The sequence below is a fragment of the Ovis canadensis genome, chromosome 10 (genome assembly GCF_042477335.2).
Source record: "Ovis canadensis isolate MfBH-ARS-UI-01 breed Bighorn chromosome 10, ARS-UI_OviCan_v2, whole genome shotgun sequence".
In the NCBI taxonomy this organism is placed as follows: domain Eukaryota; kingdom Metazoa; phylum Chordata; class Mammalia; order Artiodactyla; family Bovidae; genus Ovis; species Ovis canadensis.
This window is the reverse complement of record NC_091254.1, coordinates 46,589,813-46,612,424: the sequence shown is the minus strand read 5'-3', so window position 1 is coordinate 46,612,424 and position 22,612 is coordinate 46,589,813. Positions and strand designations below refer to the sequence as shown.

General features: G+C 45.6%; 2 protein-coding genes across 2 annotated transcripts in view; one reads left to right on the top strand and one right to left on the bottom strand.

Annotated features, from left to right (window-relative positions):
- The window catches only part of LNX2 (ligand of numb-protein X 2), an 88,560-nt gene extending 71,817 nt beyond the window's left edge, over positions 1–16,743 (bottom strand). Inside the window, exon 1 of the mRNA XM_069602246.1 lies at positions 16,470–16,743. The gene's annotated coding sequence lies outside the window, so the exon portion shown is untranslated. The remainder of the gene's footprint in view (positions 1–16,469) is intronic.
- Positions 16,744–18,225: 1,482 nt separating this feature from the next.
- Positions 18,226–22,612, top strand: part of POLR1D (RNA polymerase I and III subunit D) — a 34,997-nt gene continuing 30,610 nt past the window's right edge. Inside the window, exon 1 of the mRNA XM_069602247.1 lies at positions 18,226–18,349. Coding sequence (XP_069458348.1) covers positions 18,324–18,349 — 26 coding nt within the window. The 5' untranslated portion in view covers positions 18,226–18,323. The remainder of the gene's footprint in view (positions 18,350–22,612) is intronic.

The following is a 22,612-nucleotide window of genomic DNA, read 5'->3' as shown; positions in this document are numbered from 1 at the left end:
ATCTTCCTGACCCACGGATAGAACCCGGGTCTCCTGCACCACAGGCAGATTCTCTACCCTCTGTGACACCAAGGAATCCAGATAGTTAGGGGCTGTCTGTGATGCAGCCCTCACCCTCACCTCCCACAACTGGCCCATTATAAAGTCCTACTAATTTCACGCTGCAGAATTTTGTTCTGACTTAACTTTCTAACTTTTGTATCTTAAAATCCTCACTGATTTCACTTCTCCAATCCACAAATTTTCTCACTTCCTTTAAAGTGTCATGCACTATATACTATACATATTGTCATGTGTATCCATATACTATATGAGGATAAAAAGGGTATCTGGTAGATTAAGAAGGGCCGTCCCTCAGAGCACTGACCACCTAACCAGCAGGTAACCATTGCATAACGACACGGAGTCATACAAGCCTAGCTGCGAACTCACTCAGGCAGGAAAGAAGCCCCGGAGCAAGGGCTGTACATGCCAGGGGTGCACATGGGTGGGCATCTCCGTGCAGGGTGCTTCAAGCTCCCAGTAGGGCGACAGAGTTGTCATTCAAACGGTAGTTATTGCAATGATTCATATTTTCAGTTTTACAGTTCCGCCCAATAACATCTCACAACCAAAAAGAAGGCTGTATACAGTGAAAATATTAAAGCCTTCTAGGGTGATAGTCTTATATCACTAAAACAATTTACTTTTTTCCCCTCCACATCTAACATTGTATTCTAATCGAATTCAAGGAAAAGACTGCTTTTCCCCCTCTGCTTTTAGAATAAAATCAATGCACTCAACACTTCTCAAACTGGAAAGTATCCGAAGAGTGTCCACTACAAATGTTAATGCTGTAAAGATACAACCTATAGAACTGATGAACACTGTAAGATGCACCAAGATATTTCAAATCAGCAAGGAGATCTGCTAAACAAGTAGTTTTTAATTCACCATAATTTTTACCAAATAGGCTCTAATAACCAAGTTTTTTGGCAAAATATAAAATGTACCAAACAGCTACTCTTCCATGGCTGTAGAAACCAGCAAATACTCCATTTTCTCTTACATCATCATAAAGATAATTAAATTTTTATTATGTTCAGCACACCCTTTAAAAAGGAATAAGCAACAGGGCATGATTTATAGTTTTAAAAAAGTTCAAATAACCTTTTTTTTTTTTTCCTAGAATCATAATCAGCAGAGAAAACCTCTGCATGGTAATGTTTACATGTTTCTGAAGAGAAACAACTTTTCTTAATGTAATATAATTTAGATGAGACCAACAAACAACTAAGTTGAATTTCAAAAGGACTAGCAACTTAACAAATTTTGAGCTAATTTAAATCAAGGTACAGAACAGTACGTGTTTAAAAATGTCTGTATAGATACACACATGGGTTTATAGGCGTAAAGCATGCCTAGAGAGAAAAAACTAGTGATAGTCAACTTTGGAGGAGCTGGGTTGTTGGAAAAAAGAAGTGCAAGGATCACTTTCATTAAGTATCTATTTGTACAGACTGACTTTTATGTGTGTGGGGGTATGCCACAGCAGGAGCACATACAAAAGGAGACAAAGTCAGAGGTAAGGCTTCCCAGGCGGCTCAGCGGTGAAGAACCGTCCTGCAATGCAGGAGACGAGGGTTCGATCCCTGTGTCAGGAAAATTCCCTGGAAAAGAAAATGGCAACCCACTCCAGAATTCTTGCCTGGGAAATCCCATGGACAGAGGAGCCTGGCAGGCTACAGTCCATGGGGTCGCCAAGAGTCAGACACGACTGAGTGACTAAACAACAATAAATTCTAGCAGCCATGCTTGGTTCTCACATACATGAAATTAAAAAGCTAAGTGAACAAACAAGATGTCCACATCAAAAATAAGAACAATTTTATGAAGCACTAAAAATGAAGTAGTATCCCCAAGATAAGGCCTTTCTTCACTGCTTCATCTGTTTCAAAAATAAGTAAAACACAAGCCTAACATTAAAGTACTGTATTTATCTACAAAGTGACCCTATATCCTAAGAAAGGGAAAAATGCAGTGACTGCTGCAGAGTAAGAATCTTTTTCAGGATCCACAACATAGTTTATACCTATTCTACTTAAGCTCTTTGAAATGTCCAAGGTTGTAACACTTTTCTAAGATCAACATACAGCTGTAATAACACCAGGAGGGACAGTCGACTTTGTGTTTCTTGTATTTACTTGCATTAGTGCTGCTCAGGGGAAATCTGCTACTGCATTCTTTGTTTCTAAAAATGCTCTGCAACGTCAACTGATGAGTCACGGGTCACACTGAAAACTCTCCTGTACCAAAAAAAGCAGGGCATGAACATCTTACACATCAACTGTAACGACAGTCTCACCAGCTGATACATACAGTGACACAGACGATGGATTTTCAAAATGATGTGAAAAACTTTCAAATAAAACTGCAAGGATTGATAAAATCATTTTCCCTTGGTCCCTTTCCTAATAACTGGCAGGGCTCTATTTTTCTTAATTCAGAACCTACAAGCAGTAAGTGCTGTTGAGAGACTGACAGGTACAAACTCAACAAAGCCTCGGCTCCGTGCAGAGCCAGATTATCTGAGACACGGTTTTCCAGATGCCCTGCTTCCCTTCCTTCCTTCCCACTTCCGCTCTGTAGTCATTTGAAGTCATTTGACCGGGGGAAAATGACTCAGTACCCTCCAGGAGAGGGTACAAAAGGGCAATAAACAGAAGGGACTACTGGTGTCCTTTGGGCAGTGTTAGCAAGAAGTTTTCCTGGTGAAAAAGACAACTAATAGCTGAAATATTAATAGCTGAACCTGAAGACCAGCTGTAGATTTTAGCCACCAGTGTAACAGATCGCTGAGATCTGACCACACTGTCTGATTTTCTTCCCAGCATTTGTCACTATGCTTTTCATTAATCTGCCTCCCTCCCTTCATGTAAACTCTGTAAGAACAGGGATCCCACTTTGTCTTGTTCACTGAATTGTCTGACCACCTAGAACAGTGCCTGGCGTGTAACAGACATTCAATAAATAGTCAGCAGGAGAAAAGACACCTCAGCTGTCTCCAGACCAGCAGTCATAAAAATACTGAAATTTGCTAGAGACTACTCTCTACCTTTGTTGCTATTTAGTTGCTCAGTTGTGTCCAACTCTTTGCAACCCTATGAACTGTAGCCCGCCAGGCTCCTCTGTCCATGGGATTTCCCAGGCAAGGATACTGGACTGGGCTGCCATGCCCTCCTCTAGGGGATCTTCCGGACCCAGGATCGAACCTGCATCTCCTGCATTAGCAGGTGGGTTCTTTACCACTGAGCCACCAGGGTGGCTCCCACTCTTCACCTACAATTTATAACTGTAATTATCAACTTTCACCTTGCCACAATACTCTCTATGCTTATGTTTTACCATTTAAATACCATATTTGCATCAAAATATAGTAACTGTAGTAACACTGTTATCTGATTCATCTCAATTTCTGATTTTTTTCAGTTCTCTTTTAAGAAAATAGAAAGACATTCTTTAAGATGGTGATGTTACTACTTTAATATTGAATTACAAATATTATCAAGAACATCACGCTTTATCTCCCACATAGATTATCATTATCCTTCCTTAAATCCTAGTATGCTGTGACAGCAATCTGTTTTCTATTAACAGAGCAATTTTGTTTTCAAGAAGCTCAAGTAACCAAGAGTAATTCTTTATGGACACGTAAAGAACTCTGTACTACAAATAAGCATTTTCAGAACTACCTAATAGTCTATTTTGCTTTCTTCCAGGATCAGGTTTGATTTACCACCTCTGAATCCGAACTATAAAGAAGGAAAATTAAGTCACATTGTCACAGACTAAAATCACACTAAGCCACTTTATAACATGTAAACCTTTTATAAGAAAAAAGTTAATACACATTAGGTATAAGCTGAGATTTTATCATCCTTCTGTATCCTATAGAATGGTTTCATTAAAAAAAATTTTTAGTCCTCTGTGTAAATAGCTATCATATATTAAAACTCAGAATCCAGATTTTCAGAATAAGTCCTGAAAGTTTTCTTAATGTTATTATATACCTACAAAGGGCTTCCCTGGTGGCTCAGTGGTAAAAAAAAAAAAAAACCTGCCTGCCAATGCAGGAGACACAAGAGACTCAGGTTCGATCCCTGGGTTGGGAAGATCCCCTGGAGTAGCAAGTAACAACCCACTACAGTATTCTTGCCTGGGAAATTCCATGGACAGAGCCTGGTGGTCTACAGTCCACAGGGCCACAAAAGAGTCAGACACAAATTATTAAACAACAACAAAACCTTCAAAGGTGGACAAATCATTCAAAGATGCTGACTAATATACTCCATATACCTGGAAAAAGAACAGGTCAGAGACCCAGAAAAACTATATCTATTTTTAACAAACTCTGAAATTAGTCTATTGAAGAATCAATTAATGTATCTCATCTATAATGAAAGCACAGAGCCTAAAATTAGAGAAATTAATGAGATTAATCAATATTTCATATGAGATCTAATTGCGATGGATACTTCTGAAATCTTACTAAAGGGCCCCTGACAGAATGGTCTTAAAAGGCAGACTACTGACCTTACATATCTAGTAGGAGAGACACAGAAAGCAACCATATGCGGTGTGATACCTGGCTCCTTCCCAACCACCTTATCTTTTAGCTTCAGCTAGCCTTAGATTGCTGACTGTGGTGTCTCACAAGTACAAGATACAAAAATGAAAGAGAAATTCTAGTTGAAAATCCATTAAACTTTGCAGCAGGCCCTTGGCATCTGTGGTCCCCTAGCCTCAGGCTGGGTAGTACTGCAGCACTATTTATTGAGAAGAAAAATCTACAAATAAGTGGGCCCACACAGCTCAAACCCCTGTTGTTCAAGGGCTACCTGTACTAAGTACCATCTGAGAACTGTGTCCTTCATCAGTGTCATCCATTTCCTCCTCCCACTAAAACTATTCCATGTATTTCAGACCTTTTGTTTTTACATACAGTCTCAAAAATATGTTCAAAATATTTTGTTTGGACCCTTACTTACACCATACCCAAAATACGATTCATCTGGATTTTAAAAACTATGAAACTCCTATAACAAAATATAGGGAAAATGTTCCGTGACATCTTGATAGAGATTTCTTGAATAGGACACCAAAAGCACAGGAAATAAAAGCAAAAATTGACAAATAGGATTATATCAAACTATAAAACAAAAGACACACCAATAAAGTGAAAAGGCATTAACAAATTTATATCTGATAAAGTGTTAATATCCAAACACAGAAAGAATGCCTACAAATCAACAACAAAAATAAAATAACACAATAATGGGCCAAAGACTTGAATAGACATTTCCCCAACGATCTACAAGTGGTCAACAAGCATAATCAGAAGAAGCTCAACATCACTAATCAGAGAAATGCAAATGAAAACCACAATGAGATATCTCTACATACCTGTTAAGATAGTTACTACTGAAAAACTCAGGATAAAAGGTTGGTAAGGATGCAAAGAAAGTGGAACTCTTGAGTACCGTTGTTGAGATTTTACAACTGTATAACAGCTATGGAAAACTACTTTAAAAAAAAATTAAAAGTACAACTACCACATGATCCAGCAAATCACGTCTAGGATCGAAAAACTGGGATTCAAAAGAACTGAGAGCAGGATCTCAAAGAGAGATCTGTACACTCATGTTCACTGCAGCACTGATCACAACAGCCAAGAGACGGAAGCAACCCAAATGTCCATCAACAGAGGAAGGGTATAGACATAGAGAGGAATATTCAACCTTCCGAAGGAAGAAAATCCTATAACATACCACATCATGGATGAACTGTGAGGTCATTATACTATATGAAGTGAAGGAAGCCAGTTTCAAAAAGACAAATACTATATGGTTCTAATTACATGAGGTATTTAAAGTAATCAAATTCATATAAATGGAAAATAGAATGATGGTTACCAGGGCCAAAGGGCGAGGCGGAAACGGGGAGCTGTTGTTATGGGTCCAGAGTTTCAGTTCTGCAAAATGAGAACATTCTGGAAACATGCTGTACAAGAAAGTGAACACACCTCAGACTCCTGACCTGCACTTAAAGTGATCAAGATGGTCAATTTTATGCGACATGGTTTTTTTTACCACAATAAAAACTGAAGCAGTATAAAATTTTTTTGTTAGATTATTACTATCTTGATAAGATTCCTTTTACTTTACACACTGAAAATTTAGTATCTGCACTAAGATCAGTTCAGTCACTCACTCATGTCCAACTCTTCGTGACCCCATAGACCACAGCATGCCAGGTTTCCCTGTCCATCACCAACTCCCAGAGCTTGCTCAAACTCATCTCCATTGAGTCAGTGATGCCATCCAACCATCTCATCCTCTGTCATCTCCTTCTCCTGCCTTCAATCTTTCCCAGCATCAGGATCTTTTCCAGTGAGTCAGTTCTTTGCATCAGGTGGCCAAAGTATTAGAGTTTCAGTTTCAGCATTCATCCTTCCAGTGAATATTCCGGACTGATTTCCTTTAGGATGGATTGGCTGGATCTCCTTACAGGCCAAGGGACTCTCAAGAGTCTTCTCCAACATCACAGTTTAAAAGCATCAGTTCTTCATTGCTTAGCTTTTTTTATAATCCAACATTCACATCCATACATGACTACTGGAAAAACCGTAACTTTGACTATACGGACCTTTGTCAGCAAAGTAACACCTCTGCTTTCTAACATACTATCTAGGTTGGTCATAGCTTTTCTTCCAAGGAGCAAGCGTCTTTTAATTTCATGGCTGCAGTCATCATTTGCAGTGATTTTGGAGCCCCCCAAAATAGTCTCTCACTGTTTCCATTGTTCCCCCATCTACTTGCCATGAAGTGATGGGACCAAATGTCATGATCTTAGTTTTCTGAATGTTGAGCTTTAAGCCAACTTTTTCACTCTCCTCTTTCACTTTCATCAAGAGGCTCTTTAGTTCCTCTTCACTTTCTGCCATAAGGGTGGTGTCATCTGCATATCTGAAGTTATTGATATTTCTCCTGGCAATCTTTATTCGAGCTTGTGCTTCATCCAGCCCAGTGTTTCGCATAATATACTCAGCATAGAAGTTAAATTAGCAGGGTGACAATATACAACCTTGACGTACTCCTTTCCCGATTTGGAACTGTCTGTTGTTCCATGTCCAGTTCTAAATGTTGCTTCTTGACAACAGCTGAGAAACCTGTATACTGATTTCTCAGAAGGCAGGTAAAATGGTCTGGTATTCCCATCTCTTTCGGAATTTTCCATAGCTTGTTGTGATCCACCAGTCAAAGGCTTTGGCATAGTCAATAAAACATGTTTTTCTGGAACTCTCTTGCTTTTTTGATGATCCAATGAATGTTGACAATTTTATCTCTGATTCCTCTGCCTTTTCTAAATCCAGCTTGAACATCTGGAAGTTCACAGTTCACATACTGTGTGAAGCCTGGCTTGGAGAATTTTGAGCATTACTTTGCTAGTGTGTGAGATGAGTGCAATTATGCGGTAGTTTGAACATTCTTTGGCATCTCCTTTCTTTGGGATTGGAATGAAAACTGACCTTTTCCAGTCCTGTGGCCACTGCTGAGTTTTCCAAATTTGCTGGCATATTGAGTGCAATGCTGTAACAGCATCATCTTTTAGGATTTGAAACAGCTCAACTGGAATTCAATCACCTCCACTAGCTTTGTCATAGTGATGCCTCCTAAGGCCCATTTGACTTCACATTCGAGGATGCCTGGCTCTAGGTGACTGATCACACCATTGTGGTTATCTGGGTCATGAAGATCTTTTTTGCATAGTTCTTCTGTGTATTCTTGCCACCTCTTCGTAATACCTTTTGCTTCTTAGGTCCATACCATTTCTGTCCTTTATTGTGCCCATCTTTGCAAGAAATGTTCCCTTCATATCACTAATTTTCTTGAAGAGATAGGCTATATGTGTAAAATATAGTTGAGCCTTAAAGAGCAAAAGTTTGAACTACATGGGTCCACTTACACACCTCTTGTTTTCAACAGTAAATACTACAGTACTGCACAGTCTGCATTTGAAATCATCAGATACAGAGCACTGTGGACAGGGAGGGTTGGCCCTAAGTTGTACATGGATTTTCAACTGCCTGGGAGGATCAGTGCCCTTCATCCCCACGTTGTTCAATGGACAATCAACCATATAACCATATTTCAAATACATAATATGAAAAAGTCAAATCTTATTAATTATATATATATCAATATAATTATACTGACATGTTAACACATTACGCATTTTAAATATTGTAAAATATTTTGTTACTTTTTAGGAACAATAACTAGAGGAGATGTAAGGTCAATGCTGCTTTGTTTTACAAGTTTGGAACTGGAGTATATTTGTAGGTGAAAAAGCCATCAGGGAGAAAGAGACTCAGTACAGAAGGGGGTTAATGGATAAAGCTCTCCTAAAAGATACTCTGAAGGATGGGATCATGGGCACATGGGAAAATGTGCCTTTAACACAATAGACTTATTTAGACAAGCTGGAAAAGGGAGGGACAGAAATCTGCTAAATCAAACCAGATGCTCAAGAACTGATCAGATTATCTGCAGGCTGCAAAAGAGAGGGTTTGATAAAAGGTTTCTGAATGAGGTTTCTAGAATCATCCATGAGAAAGGAAGAACAAGAGCCTGATTAGGGCCAACAGGGCCCACATGACGCGGCCCTACCTACCTCCCAGGCCCTATCTCCCATCACACTTTCCCAACTCTCTGCTACCTACCTCCTCACCCTCCTGCAGAGTGCCACCCGCCTCTGCTGCTTCCTCTGAGAAGGCTTTACCTGTAACATCTACGCAACCAGATATTGGTTCAAAGACAACTTCCTTGGGGTGGTTCCAGGGACAGCCAGCTCCCCAGAGACTAGGTTAGTTTCCCCTTGTTATACCCCTGACAACACCCCATGCCACAGCTACCCAACCGAAGGTGAATCACACCTGCCATGTTAAATGTTCTAGCAGCCAAGTGAATGAACTAGTTTGAATATTTTATTTGACCCAATATATCCAGGATATCATTTCAACCTGTAATCAATATAAAACTTACTGAGCTATTTTACCATTTTGGATACTAAGTCTTCAAAATCGGGAAGAGTACAGTGACAGCAATCTCAATTCCGATCACGAACGTTTCAGGAGCTGCACATGCAGGTGACTACTGTGCTGGACAGCACAGCTCTCTGTCTCGTCAAAGCACTTACCGTATTTGTGACTATAATGTGTGCTGCTATTTGTTGAATGTCCATCTCCTCTAGAATGTAAGCTCTGTGAGATACTCCTGCCTGCTGAACTCTGAGCTCAGTGTCGCAGCACTCAATAGGTGCCAAATAAAGGGAACTGCCTGAGGGGAATGCAGGGGAGGGGCTGTTTGAGAGGTGATTCCCTGCGCCTGGCCTTCTAACAGGGTTTGTCAAAATAACTCAGGGAGAAGCAGAGTTAATGAAGCAGGCACAGAACAAAAGCAAGCTCAAGCGAAGCTAAGGTGCCAGGGAGACATATTCCAGGTGCTTAAATATAGATCCCACAGAGGTTAATACAACAGGATGGGAGGTGGGATAAACAGGATGGCAAGCAAACTGTCCCTGCCCAAAGGGCACCGAAGAGCGACTGTGAGTGTGAGACAGCTAGAAGGACAGGCTCAGAAGCTGCGGTCAGAGGACAGGATACAGAAACATAAGGTCTAATGTGGAGAACTGGGGGAATGTCCAAGGACAGTGGAAGTGAAGGTCAAGGAGAAGAGACAAGGTACTTGCTTGAAGTCAGAGGTGTTCGTCATGCTCTGAGATGATGTGGGGTGGCCATGGAGGGTGGAGGCTTGAAGTGGGATCTCAGTTCCCTGAACAGGAATCAAACCCAGACTGTGGCAGTGAAAGCGCCAAATCGTCACCACTAGACCACCAGGGACTAGCAGCCAGAAGCAGGGTCCTGGCTCTTGCCTTCTTTGCAAAAGGAATCTTAGCAAAAAGATGGAAAAAAGAGAAACTGGTAAACTGTTTATTAGAAAAATACATGCAGGTGAGCTCAGGTGCTTTTGGGGTGGCTTGCTGTTGTTTAGTCACATCAGAGTCATTTCCAATGAGTTGGCTCTTCACTTTGGCCACCTGATGTGAAGAGCTGACTCATTAGAAAAGACCCTGATGCTGGGAAAGACTGAAGACAAAAGGATGAGACTGTTGGATGGCATCACCAACTCAACGGACATGAGTTTGAGCAAACTCTGGGAGATGGTGAAGGACAGGGAAGCCTGCCATGCTGCAGTCCATAGTTGCAAAGAGTAGGACATGACTCAGTGACCGAACAAGCCATGTCCAACTCTTTTGTATTCCCATGGATTATAGCCCACCAAGCTCCTCTATCCATGGGATTTCCCAGGCGGGATTTCCCAGGCGGGATTTCCCACTAGAGTGGGTAGCCATTCCCTTCTCTGGGGGATCTTCCCGACTCAGGGATTGAACCTGCGCCTCCTGCATTACAGGCAGATCCTTTACCCCTGAGCCACCTGGGAAGCCCTGGTTGCTATATGGAGGCAGTTTTCTGGGTCTTTGTTTCCCTCCGGCCAATTACCTTGCTTTAACCCCACACTTGGTCTGACTCATGGCCCTCCCCTGTGTTATCTTTTAGCCAAGATGGATTCCAGCGTGAAGGTCTCTGGGAGGTTGACTGGACATATTATGGGCTAGTGTCCCCTCCCTTGAGGACCCTTTCTACGCATGCGTAGTCTGGGAGACTGCCTTGACCCCAAGAATGAGGAATGTGCAACCTCCTTACCTAGCCAGGGCTCAGCCCTTCTCTGTTCCTGCCACCACTGTTATCTTAGCGTCCACAGGAGACTAAACCCAGCTGCTTATCCTGTTCCTGTTATTATCTTTGTCTTAAAGCATAAACAGGAGGCTAGTTGTAAATGTCTAACCCAGGGTCCATCTATCTTCTGCCTCAGAATGATTAACTCTGACTTAACATCTTTTAAGATTTTAACCTTTCCAAGGGCAGAGAATGTTGTATCCCACACAGCCCAGTGTCAATCCCATCATGTATGCTGCTTGTTGAATACAATTAAATTGGAAGTCTACAAACATTAAAATCATGTGGAAGAAAAGTGGAAATGGTTAGAATAAAACAATGAAATAAGACATAAGGACTTCAATTTATTTGCTCAATAATTAGATAGTTCAATTGAACAGGATTAAGAACTCTGATAAAGAATTAATTTTTAATTTTGGTAGCCAAAATCCCAATCTGAGGGGTAAAGGGGACATGGGGTACAAATATATACCAGACTTACTTTATCAGTAAAACAAAATGATAACCGACAGAGCCTTTGGTAGCTTTATTAAAGCCAAGGAGACACCTGTTTATAGTTGGTAAAGAAACTGCCTGCAATGCAGGAGACCTAGGTTTAATCCCTGGGTCGGAAAGATCCCCTAGAGAAGAAAATGGCAAACCGCTCCAGTATTCTTGCCTGGAGAATCCCATGGACAGAGGAGCCTGACGGGCTACAGTCCATGGGGTTGCAAGAGTCAGACACTGCTGCTGCTGCTGCTGCTGCTAAGTCGCTTCAGTCGTGTCCGACTCTGTGAGACCCCATAGACAGCAGCCCACCAGGCTCTGCCGTCCCTGGGATTCCCCAGGCAAGAACACTGGAGTGGGTTGCCATTTCCTTCTCCAACGCATGAAGTGAAAAGTGAAAGTGAAGTCGTTCAGTTGTGTCCGGGACCCCATGGACTACAGCCCACCAGACTCCTCCGTCCATGGGATTTTCCAGGCAAGAGTACTGCAGTGGGGTACCATTGAGTCAGACACTACTTAGCTACTTAACCACCACCACCAGACACCTGTTTTACATAAGATACAGGTCCTCATAGTTTGTTTATAAACATTTTTTACAATGCCCCCTATTATATACTTTAGGGAAATTTGCTATTTAAAAGAACTCTAAGATTACTCTTTCAATAGAGGAAACAAAACCTAATTTGTTTATATGAAAGTGGCATGCTTTTTAAGTGGACACATGATAGTTTATGCTTATACATATAGATAAACACGTAAATACATGATATATGTAATTCCTATAGTATACTTAGGCATATATTCTGTGTAGGTAGTTTTAGTTGCCTATCGCCTATTTTCTGCACTTGTTTCTAATTCTCATTTTGCCTTCCCGGTCCAATTTTGAGAAACAAAATTCTCCCACATAATTATTCTGATGAGGGACCCTGATTATCAGAAAGAATAGAAGGAGACCTCAAGGGTGGGGGAATTAAGGTGTAAACTGTGCTTGGCCCGCTCTACCCACAACATTTCTGCTCCTTTTCTCATGTCTTATCTGGTCTGGAGTTTTACTAATAAGAGGACAAAATGATGATACAGGTGTCATCAGTTTAGCTCTGAACAAGGCAATACCCCTACAGAAACCTTTCTTCCCAACTACACCCCACAACAATTACAGTAAAAGGGGAGAAAAAGGGAATCATGCAAATAAATTACAGCAGCTGGCACTAAAATCACTGAATCATAATGGCCATAAATTCTGTTCCAGTGTTTTCTATAAGAACATAGAGTACTTTAAGCAGCTTGGCTGGCTCAAATGCCTCTTTTGTTTTCCCTCTGACCAATGCTGTTCTAAAGATTTCAGTATGTCTGTGAGCCAAGACAGATCCAAGTCAATGGAGCCAATTCATTTATTCATGCATACATTAGTATCTTTGGTTCTGGGACTTGGGGACTCTACTGCAGTGACCAAATCATGATCCCTGCTCTCACGAAGTGTGCATTCTGAGGACTGCTGCTGCTGCTGCTAAGTCGCTTCAGTCGTGTCCGACTCTGTGCGACCCCACAGATGGCAGCCCACCAGGCTCCCCCGTCCCTGGGATTCTCCAAGCAAGAACACTGGAGTGGGTTGCCATTTCCTTCTCCAATGCAGGAAAGTGAAAAGTGAAAAGTGAAAGTGAAGTCGCTCAGTCATGTCCGACTCTTAGCGACCCCATGGACTGCAGCCTACCAGGCTCCTCCATCTATGGGATTTTCCAGGCAAGAGTACTGGAGTGGGGTGCCATTGCCAGAGCCTACATATCTGCCTCTTTAAAAACACACTGACTGGATGCTTCTACCACCATCACCATAATGTACATCACCAACATTTGCTTCTTAAAAAATTCCTCTTAACAACTTCTCATCAGTGAGTACACAAAACAGCCGTTTCTTCTAACTCGACTGACCAAAAAACTTATGTAACCACAGATTTTTCCAGTTTTGTACCTTCTGAGGAAGAGAGACGTATGACAGGAAAGCTGAAGGGGACTGAGTGTGTCAATCTCCCAGGCCCCTTAACAGAATCATTTTAGGCCTAAGCCTTCTACAACTGTACCTGTACATGCAAGATATACACAGATATGTATTTAAAATATGCTTATATACATCTGTTTTTAGAACCAACATTACTTCCTCAGTAAACCTATTAGATGAGAGTTTTGATTCTTCTAGAAACCTTGGATTTTGATATAGGAAGGTAGGCCTAAAGTGAACTTTAGCCCCAGGAAAAATTAAATGGCTCTGCATAAGAAAATTTAAAAGTACCGGGATTTTGAGGGGAGCAATCAAAAAGGAGAAGAGGAGGCAGGGGATGAGGGCAAAGGGCCCACCAGGTTACAGGAGCCTTGAGTTCCCTTGTGATGGTGACCAAAACGCATTTTAAGGCTAGAGACGCCCAGCATGGGACAGCAACACTTCTGGCACTGCAATGATGTAAACTCCCCACTGCTGCACCCCCTGCAAACCTCCCGAAAGCTGACCACACCCACCAAGGCTTTATGTGAGCTCTTGATCGTTTTATCTTCCATTCTTTCCTAGCTCCTGCCTAACACATCTATCTAATAACAGCACCACAGATTCAACCACCCATGTGCACCTCAATGGGTTGGTCCCAAACTACTTCCTCTCCCCACCTCTACCACGGACTGTTCTTAACTATTCCTTCTCATAACTTCCAGCATTCCACTAGCTCTTTAATGTCATAACCACTTCAGGAACAACCAATATTTATTGAGCACTTGTAATGTGCTAGGTACTCTGCCAAGGGCATTAATGCATAATTTCATTTGATCCTCAAACCCCACTAGACAGGTACACTTCCTTGTCTAAATGTTAGGAAACCAAAGTTCGGTGAGGACAGAGGTGCTCAGAGTAAGTGATGGAATTCAACCCCGGTCCGACTCCACAACCAGCTTAAGCAGTATACTCCAATGCCCCCAAGTCAAAAACCCTCCGAACCATCCCTCTCTCATTAATCATTCGTAGTCGCCTAGCTGGTTGGACCAATTATACCTCCTGGATGCCACATCATCTCTACTTCTACTGCCTTCACAGAGAACAAAAAACAGCATCTACCAAGTCCTTCCTATGTGCCAAGCACTATTCTAAGTAACATACATATTTTTCAAGCTTTATCCCCCAAATCCTATGAAGTGAAGACCCTAAAGAAGAAAGAGGTTACGTAATGAGTGACAGGGCCAGATCCAAACCCAGACAATGTGAATTGAGAAGTGCTGAGCACTTAAACCCTCCAGGATTTAAGAGGCCCTGTGCAGTCTCCCTACCTCCCATCTGGACCCCCACCAACCTTCAGCCTGCCGCAGACATCCTTCTGGAAGGCAAATGTTATCATGACATTCTCCTGCTTAAACTTGGCAGCTCCGTATCGCTGACTGGATCAAGTCCAAATTTCTTAATTTGGCACACAAAACCCTTTACGTTCCTGTTCAACTCAGTTCAATAAATATTTGAGTGCCCACTGTAAGCAAGGCCAAGTGCTAAGTGCTCCGAAATGAATAACACATCCCAGGCCCTGACCACGACTCCAGACACTATGTTCTTCAGCCAGAGAAACCAGATGCGGCTCTCATAAAGCAACACCCTACCCGCTAGTCCCTTTGCAGAGAATGAAAACCCCCCAGCCACCTGAAGAGTAAGCGCAGGTGTGATGCCTTCCCTGACAAACTCCAGGCAGAAATTCTCCCTCTTTTAAGGTCCCTCAACACCCGCTCAAATCGCTTTCAAGTGGCTGGTTGAAGAAAGTCATATATAGGCTTCCAAACAGCACTGTGAGCCAGTTCAGGGCAAGAGCTGACCCTTGCCAAGCATATCCGGTTTGCAGAAGACACTCACTTGCTGAATGAATAAATAATAGAAGTATAACCTGATGAAAAAAGGAGAGGAACAAGATACAGAATTAGGAATGCTAACACACAGGTGGGCCACATTAAAAGCAGCAGCAGTTATTTTGCCTGGGTTACAAACAGGCCTACATTTTTCCTCCTATGGGAAAACTCACATGCAGGACTTGGACAAGCTAAAAGGGCACAACTTTTGTTATTAGTGGCTCCAGAAAGCTCGACAGGCCAAAAAGGATACAAGATGAAAGTCCATTGTCTAAAGGGGTGAGGAGATGGAAATCAAATATATCCAAGTAAATAATATTGATCTACTGGGATGAACTCACCAGGGCTACGTCACAGTATGGTGCAAGGAAGAGAGGGGAAAAAAAAGTCAAAATCTGTCCTGAGACCAATTTAGAAATTAGTATGACTGCGGCCAGAATGTGAATTTTTAAAAGCGAAGAGTTACAATAAACCGAAGCTCTCAACTGTTTCCCCCTTCTGAATCGCCACTGCTTTTCGCTCAACTTCATTTCTGTAATTTAAAAAGCAACCATCTACCAGAGTTAAGCCCAGGTATGAGCATACTGTAGCTCCTGGCATATACTGAACGTCTTGATTCATAACCGTAAATGCACACAGAAACCTCCGAAAAAACGCTACATCTAAGCCGCAAGTCCTTCGTCTAGATCCGGGCATAAGGTTCTGAAAAGCGAGTGAGGTCCTTTCTGAACCGTGCTTTGTGTGCGGCTGTTTCCAAGTCAAGGGCCGTGTTTTGAAATTACCCCCTCGAGGGTGTCACGTCTCTCTCTCACCCTCTCCAGCCTCCAGGGAAAGGTGAGAATTCGCGGGCAACAGGCTGGGACGGATGGTACGACCTCGCCCCACTCCTTTCAAATGGGTACAAGACCGGGTAAGGCAGCCAGTGGCTCTCACCCATGGCCACAGACACTCAGGGGACAAAAATATTACCCCACCTCTCCCCTCCCTAAAACCGGAGCAAACGACGCAAAAAGCTCGGCCACCGGCGGCCGGGACCCCCCAGATTGTCAGAGCCGAGGCCGCCCGTCCCCGCCGGCGCCCGGCAGCCCCGCGCCCTCCTCCCTGGACCCCGTGTCCCCTCAGCCCGGCCCGGCCAGGAGAGCGCGAAGGACGCCGCGGCCGCCCGCCTCCGCCGCCTCCCGGGCGCCGCGACGCCCCACACCCCACACGCCGCCCGCACCTGAGGCGCGGCCGGACCGCGAGCGGGCGCCGAGCGTGGCGGGCAAGGGAAAGTTACTCACTGGGTGAGCCCGGCTCCCGCGCCTCAGCCGAGCGTCGGCTCCGATTCCGCGGCCCCGCTGAGGGAGCGCGGGGGCCAGCTGGCCTCCGCTCCGCCCGGACCTGCCGCCGCCGCCGCCGCCGCCGCCGCAGATTTCCTGGCAAGGAGCAAACTCTAGTCAAGACTTCTCTCCTCAACCGCCCCTGCTGCCTTCCCGCGGGCGAACGCCAAGGCCGAACCACGCAAGCCGACACGCACCCCGGCCAATGGGTAGCGGCATAGGGCGGGGAGGGGCCGGGCCAGAGGGCGGCTTCACCTATCCGAGAGCTCGGGGGGCGGGCCGGGCCCGGGCCGTCACTCCGGGTTAGAGTGAGCCCGCTCCGCCCCCGACCGCCGCGCGCCCTCCTTCCACCCCCCCAGCCGTCCCCTCTGCTGTCCGCCTTGCAGCCCCCGGCGCGGGGCCAGTGCTGCCTCTGCTCTCACTACTGACCGCGCGAGGACAGGGGAACAGCTGGGGGAGGCGGGGAACATCTAGGGGGTCGGGGGTGGGGTAAGGAGAACAGGTGGCGCCGGAAAGCTGGACTGTGGGCGTGTCGGGCGAGAGGACAGCGGGGGTCGGGGTGGGGGGAAGGGACGGGAGCTGGAGGGGGTGAGGGGGGACAGGAAGGGAGAAGCGAGGGTTTTGGTAAAGAACACCTGAGGGGTCGGGGCGCGGAGAGCGAGTCTGGGTGGTGGAAGGCTGCCGAGGCGGGGGCATGAACACCTGGGAACGAAGGTGAGAGGGAGGTTCCGCGGGTGAGGTTGAAGAGGCCAAAAGGGTGAAGAGGAAAGGACGTGTCTAAAGCGAGGCAGGACGTACTCCAGGGAGAGAAAAAGATCCAGGAAGGAAAGGATGGGGATGCGAGATAGGGACAGTTTGCATCCAAACTCGCTCATCCTCACCCCCACTCCCCCCGGCAAAAATAAACAAACGCTTGTCCTTTGACCCAGTTGAGCTGTGAAACCTTTCAAGATCGCGGATGAGACAAATACCGTCTTACACGTGCATCTTGTTCTGCTGTGAAATTCATCAAAATGTATCGATCAACTATAGCTGTCCGTTGTCCCCGGAAAGGCCTCCCGGGGCGGGCGGAGTCCAGCCTAGGATTAATCCCGTCCCCCACGAGGCCAAGATCTTCCCCGGTGGCCCAGATGGTAAAGAATCTGCCTGCAATGCAGGAGACCTGGGTTCGATCCCTGGGTCGGGAAGATTCCCCGGAGAAAGGTATGGCAATACTCCACTCCAGTATTCTTGCCCGGAGAACCCCATGGACAGAGGAGCCTGGCGGGCTACAGTTCGTGGGGCGCAAAGAGCCGGACATGACTGAAGCGACTGACACTGCTACACTGCCAGGGGGCCAGCAGCAAGTCAGAAAGAGACTTGATCCTGGCCCCAGGGGAAAAGGGGATCTGGGGGAGTCAGGTAAGTCCCCGCCCCTCCTGCTATCACCTTGGCGGGGAGGTGCCAAGGGCCGAGCTCTGGCACCCACAGGCAGGTCTCGGCCTCGGGGCGGGGCAGGAGCCCGGCTCCACCTGTCTGCCACCACCGGTTCGGGGGGAGGGCTCACTCAGCACCTCAGGTGAGCCGCTCAGGCTCGGCCACCGCCCTCCTCGCGCCGGGGGCGGGGCCGGGGCGGGGGCCAGGGGCGGAGCCTCCACGCCCCGCCCAGCAGCCGGGCCCTGCCGCGCCGCTGCGGCTCCTCCCCCCTCCTTCCGTCCGCACTTCTTCCGTCGGTCCTTCCTTCCTTCCTGCCTGCCGCGCCCGCACGCTTCGAGGCATGGGGCAGAGCCTCCGGCCGGCCCGCGCCACCTGAGCATCCCGGAAGCCGCCCCCGCCATGGAAGAGGACCAGGAGCTGGAGAGGTAAAGGCCAGGGGGGGTTGCGGGGGGGGAGGCGGGAGGAGCGGGCCGTGCCGGGCCCTGGGAGCCGGCGGGTGGCTGGGGCCTCCGCCTCCGCGGCCTGGCCTGGCAGCGAGGGCCTGACCGGGAGGACGGGCGAGGAGGGGGCGCGGTGGGCGCACCAGGGCGGGGAACGGGGCCCCGGATTGGGAAGGGGTTGGGGGGGAAGCTGGATTGCTTGAGTGGAGACGCTCAGTGCACTAGATACCAAAGAGGGAAGACGGGTTGTTAGAGCGGAGTTCAGTCCCCAACGGCCCATCCCCATTAGGAACAGCCAGAGTCAGTAAAAGATAACGTGCACCCGGCCACCGTTCCCCGAGTAATGGGCTTGGCCTGTGGGCCAGGCCCAGGCCACTCCTCTGGGTCGAGCGCTAATTGGTCGTCTCTGTGCGCCGAGTTCTCTTTTTTCCCCCGTGCTTGGAGACTCTTCTCAGACTTTCTAGTTTCCGTACCTCCTGTAAACGGAAACCGTAGTTGAAAAACTGCACGTTGATGAACTTTAGTATCTATTTTTATCTGCGTTTTCCCCCACGCCTTTCAACTCCCCTTCTCATACTTTAGCAGAACCCACCCTATTCTAATCCTGCCCCTCTTCTTGTGGCTCTACTAAAAGAATATTTTAGCAAACTTTTTGTTGAAGGACACTCCCCTTGGTCGTCATGTGGACGGCCAAATGGAGTAGGGAGAAACTGTAGGCAGTAAATTATTTAGTGGTAGAATAAGTGGAGGCAGAAGAAGATAATAAGGGCTAATGCTAATAGTTTTGTGTAATTGGAGTGCATTAGAGTAGTAACCTGTTGCAATTGTGATAGATTTAAAAAAAAAAAAAGGTAGTTTCAAAACCATACTCAGTATGATCTCATTTTTATAAAAACTATGTGTGTAGAAAAATGTCTGGAATGAAGACCTCAATGGCTGAAGGCGAGAGGAAGACAGCCCTGGAGATGGTCCAGGCGGCTGGGACAGATAGACACTGTGTGACATTTGTGTTGCACGAGGAGGACCATACCCTAGGAAATTCTCTTCGGTACATGATCATGAAGAACCCGGAAGTGGAATTCTGTGGTTACACTACAACCCATCCTTCAGAGAGCAAAATTAACTTGCGCATACAGACCCGAGGTGCCCTCCCCGCGGTCGAGCCCTTTCAGAGAGGCCTGACTGAGCTCATGAATGTCTGCCAGCATGTGCTTGACAAGTTCGAGGCCAGCATAAAGGAATATAAAGATCAAAAGGCCAGCAGAAACGAAGCCACATTCTAGTCTCTCACCATACAGGGAGAACTGACCTCTAGGATATTCTATATGTGCTCTTGGCAAAACCCAGAAGTAAAAGATTGTGGTGACAGCACGATGTGACCTGCAGAAGGGCCTGCTTCTAGCTCATAACTCATCTTAGCTGTTGGAGTCCCTGCGAGAAACTGTATTCTTCTAATAAATTCCCTCTTGTACTCAAACTGATTTGAGTGGTTTCTGTTCCTTTGTTCTGGAAGTGGACTCTTATGCTTTTGTGTTGTTTTTTTTCCTTTTAATTGAACCAAGGTTGAAAGTGAGGAAACAGATAACCAGGCACCTAGAGAAAGACCTTGATGGAGGAAATTAAAAGGATTTCCCTCCCCTAGTCACAGGGGAGGGAAAGATGCTATAGAGCAGTGGTCCCAACCTTTTGGGTACCAGGGACCGATTTTGTGGAAGACATATTTTTCCACGGACTGGGGATGGGAAGTATGGTTTCAGAATGATTTGAGAGCATTGCATTTATTGTGCACTTTATTTCTAATCTAATGGAGGTTCGAGACCCTATGCCGTAGAGCATGACCCCACATAGGCTGTGAAAGGTTTAGAAAAGAAAGGTGGGAGTGAGGGGAAGACTTGGCCTCTTCCTAGATATTTTTTAGTAATTTATGAGAATTGCATGCTTTGCTATGATTGGCAGATTGTGCAAGGGAGGAAAATAATTTGAGAGAATTCTGGTTTCATGTGAGAGAAGTTAGGTGGTCTCAGGCTTCATCTCTATGGTAGTGTTTAGAGGAAGATTCCAGTTTAGTGCTGTAATTTTAGGTCCATAGTATAAGAGGAGACAACTGGGATGACCAGATAACATTTTCAGTTCTTGGGTAGGTATCTCAGTACAGCCCAAGGTTCCATGAAAAGAAACAGTATTTGAGAGAAAGTAAAGACAGGAGGAAAATTGAATGTGTGGAAAATGATTTTGGGGGAAACCTAAAATACTGGTGAATCACACTTAAGAGCTGTCCTACTTACCTCTTCAACCTTGTGTCTTAGACCTGTCCTGCCCCAATTTGACTGATAATTCAGCCTACATATCTGTCAACCTTAGAAGCTCAGCACCCCGCCCTACCCCGGCCCCACCCTAGTACTCTGAGGGGACTCTGCTTTAGGTATGGAAGTCAGAGAGGATCTCCCAGAGATCACAGGAAGAGAAGGAGCTGGCCGTGCAAAAAAGAAGAGCATTCTGGTGGAGTAGCACTTGCAGAAGCTCTGAAGCAGAACACCAGTGGTCTGAGGAATCAAAGGCCTTGAAAGGAGATCTGCATGTCTAGAGCAGGGCAAGCAGGGAGGACAAAGGCCTGTGATAGGCTCCAGGGGAAGAGCTCTGGGGCAGAGACTTTGGAAAGTACAAGGGGAAGGCATCTGGGAATCTGATGACAGTGTGGCGGAATGGACAGTGGAAAGGCCAGGGTAGAAGCAGGCAAACTGTAAGAGCTGGAAGGGCCAAAAGCTAGTGATGGAGACAAGTCGATTTGAGATATGTTTGTGAGCCAAATGGTACAGAATTGGTAGACCTCAGGAAGTGGGTGTAGAAGATGAGGAAAGAGAAGGATGATTTCCACCTAGATTTGGGGCTAAATTTACTGAAATGGGAAGCCTAGAGGGGAAAATTCGTTGGGAGGTGGAGTGATGGAAAACTTGGGTTGCAGGGAGGGGATTGGTTGGGAGGTGGAGAATCAGAAGTTCATCTTGAATGAGGTAATCAGTAGATACGAGTTGAAGGCCATCAAAGAGATTGAAGTAGAGATCAGCTTTGTTAGTTCTTGCCACAAAGATGAGGTAAATGCATAAAAACTGGAATGATAAAGAAGAGAGTCCAAGCCAAGCCTTGGGCAAGCTCAGTATTTAAAGGTTGGTAGAAGAGCAACCAGTGAGGTGGTGGGGAAGCCTGTAGAAAGTCAAGTTGTGGAAGACAGCGCTTTCAAAGAGAAGAGTGATAAATGAGTCACATGAGGACAGAAAAAATGTCAGCTGAAATTAACAGGGAAGTCACTGGGCAGCTGGCAGCATTAGTTTAGTGCCTACAAAGGCTAAAATATTAACCCTGGTAACAGATGAATGGCTTTGTTTGGGTTTTCCAGTAAAGAAAATACACTGTAGGGCATTAGAGGCTAAATTTAAGTGGGAGCAGGAGTGGGTGGGGAAAGATCAAAAGTTCCAGGGCAAGGACAGGGAACATTCTCCTAGGGTGACAGACAGTAAGAAACAGTTAACAAGAAAGCCGATGTCAGCATAAGGAACTTAGCACTTGAAGACGCAGGGAAGTCCTAAAGGGATCAGTGGGAAATTATCAAACATTCGTTTGCCTCTTCTAAAGTTCTGCCTAAGAGTGGTTCAGTGGGGACTGGAAACAGGGTAACTTAAATGAAGTTTAATACCTATGAGCCAAGACCTGTCAGGAGATGAAGGCCAAATTTAATTAGTGGACACAGCAGTGCAGAATGGTGACAGTAGACTGAAGTAATCAGTAACAGTGCCCATGGGGGATGCACCCACTGGTGGCCACCCGCCACATCTTGTGGCCTCTTTGCTCCTCAAAGGGCTCATCACCACTCATGATTTGGCATGGAGTCTTGAATCTGTTGTTTAGTCACTTCAGTCGTGTCTGACTCTTTGCAACCCCAAGGACTATAGCCCACCAGGCTCCTCTGTCCATGGGATTTCCCAGGCAAGAATACTGGAGAGGGCTTCCTCCTCCAGGGGATCTTCCTGACCGAGGAATCAAACCCACGTCTTCTGCATTGACAGGCAGATTCTTTTACCACTGAGCCACCAGGGAAAATGAAGTGAAAGTGAAAGTTGCTCAGTTGTGTTTGACTCTTTGCGACCCCATGGACACAGTCCATGGAATTCTCCAGGCCAGAATACTGAAGTGGATAGCCTTTTCCTTCTCCAGGGGATCTTCCCAACTCAGAGATTGAACCCAGGTCTCCTG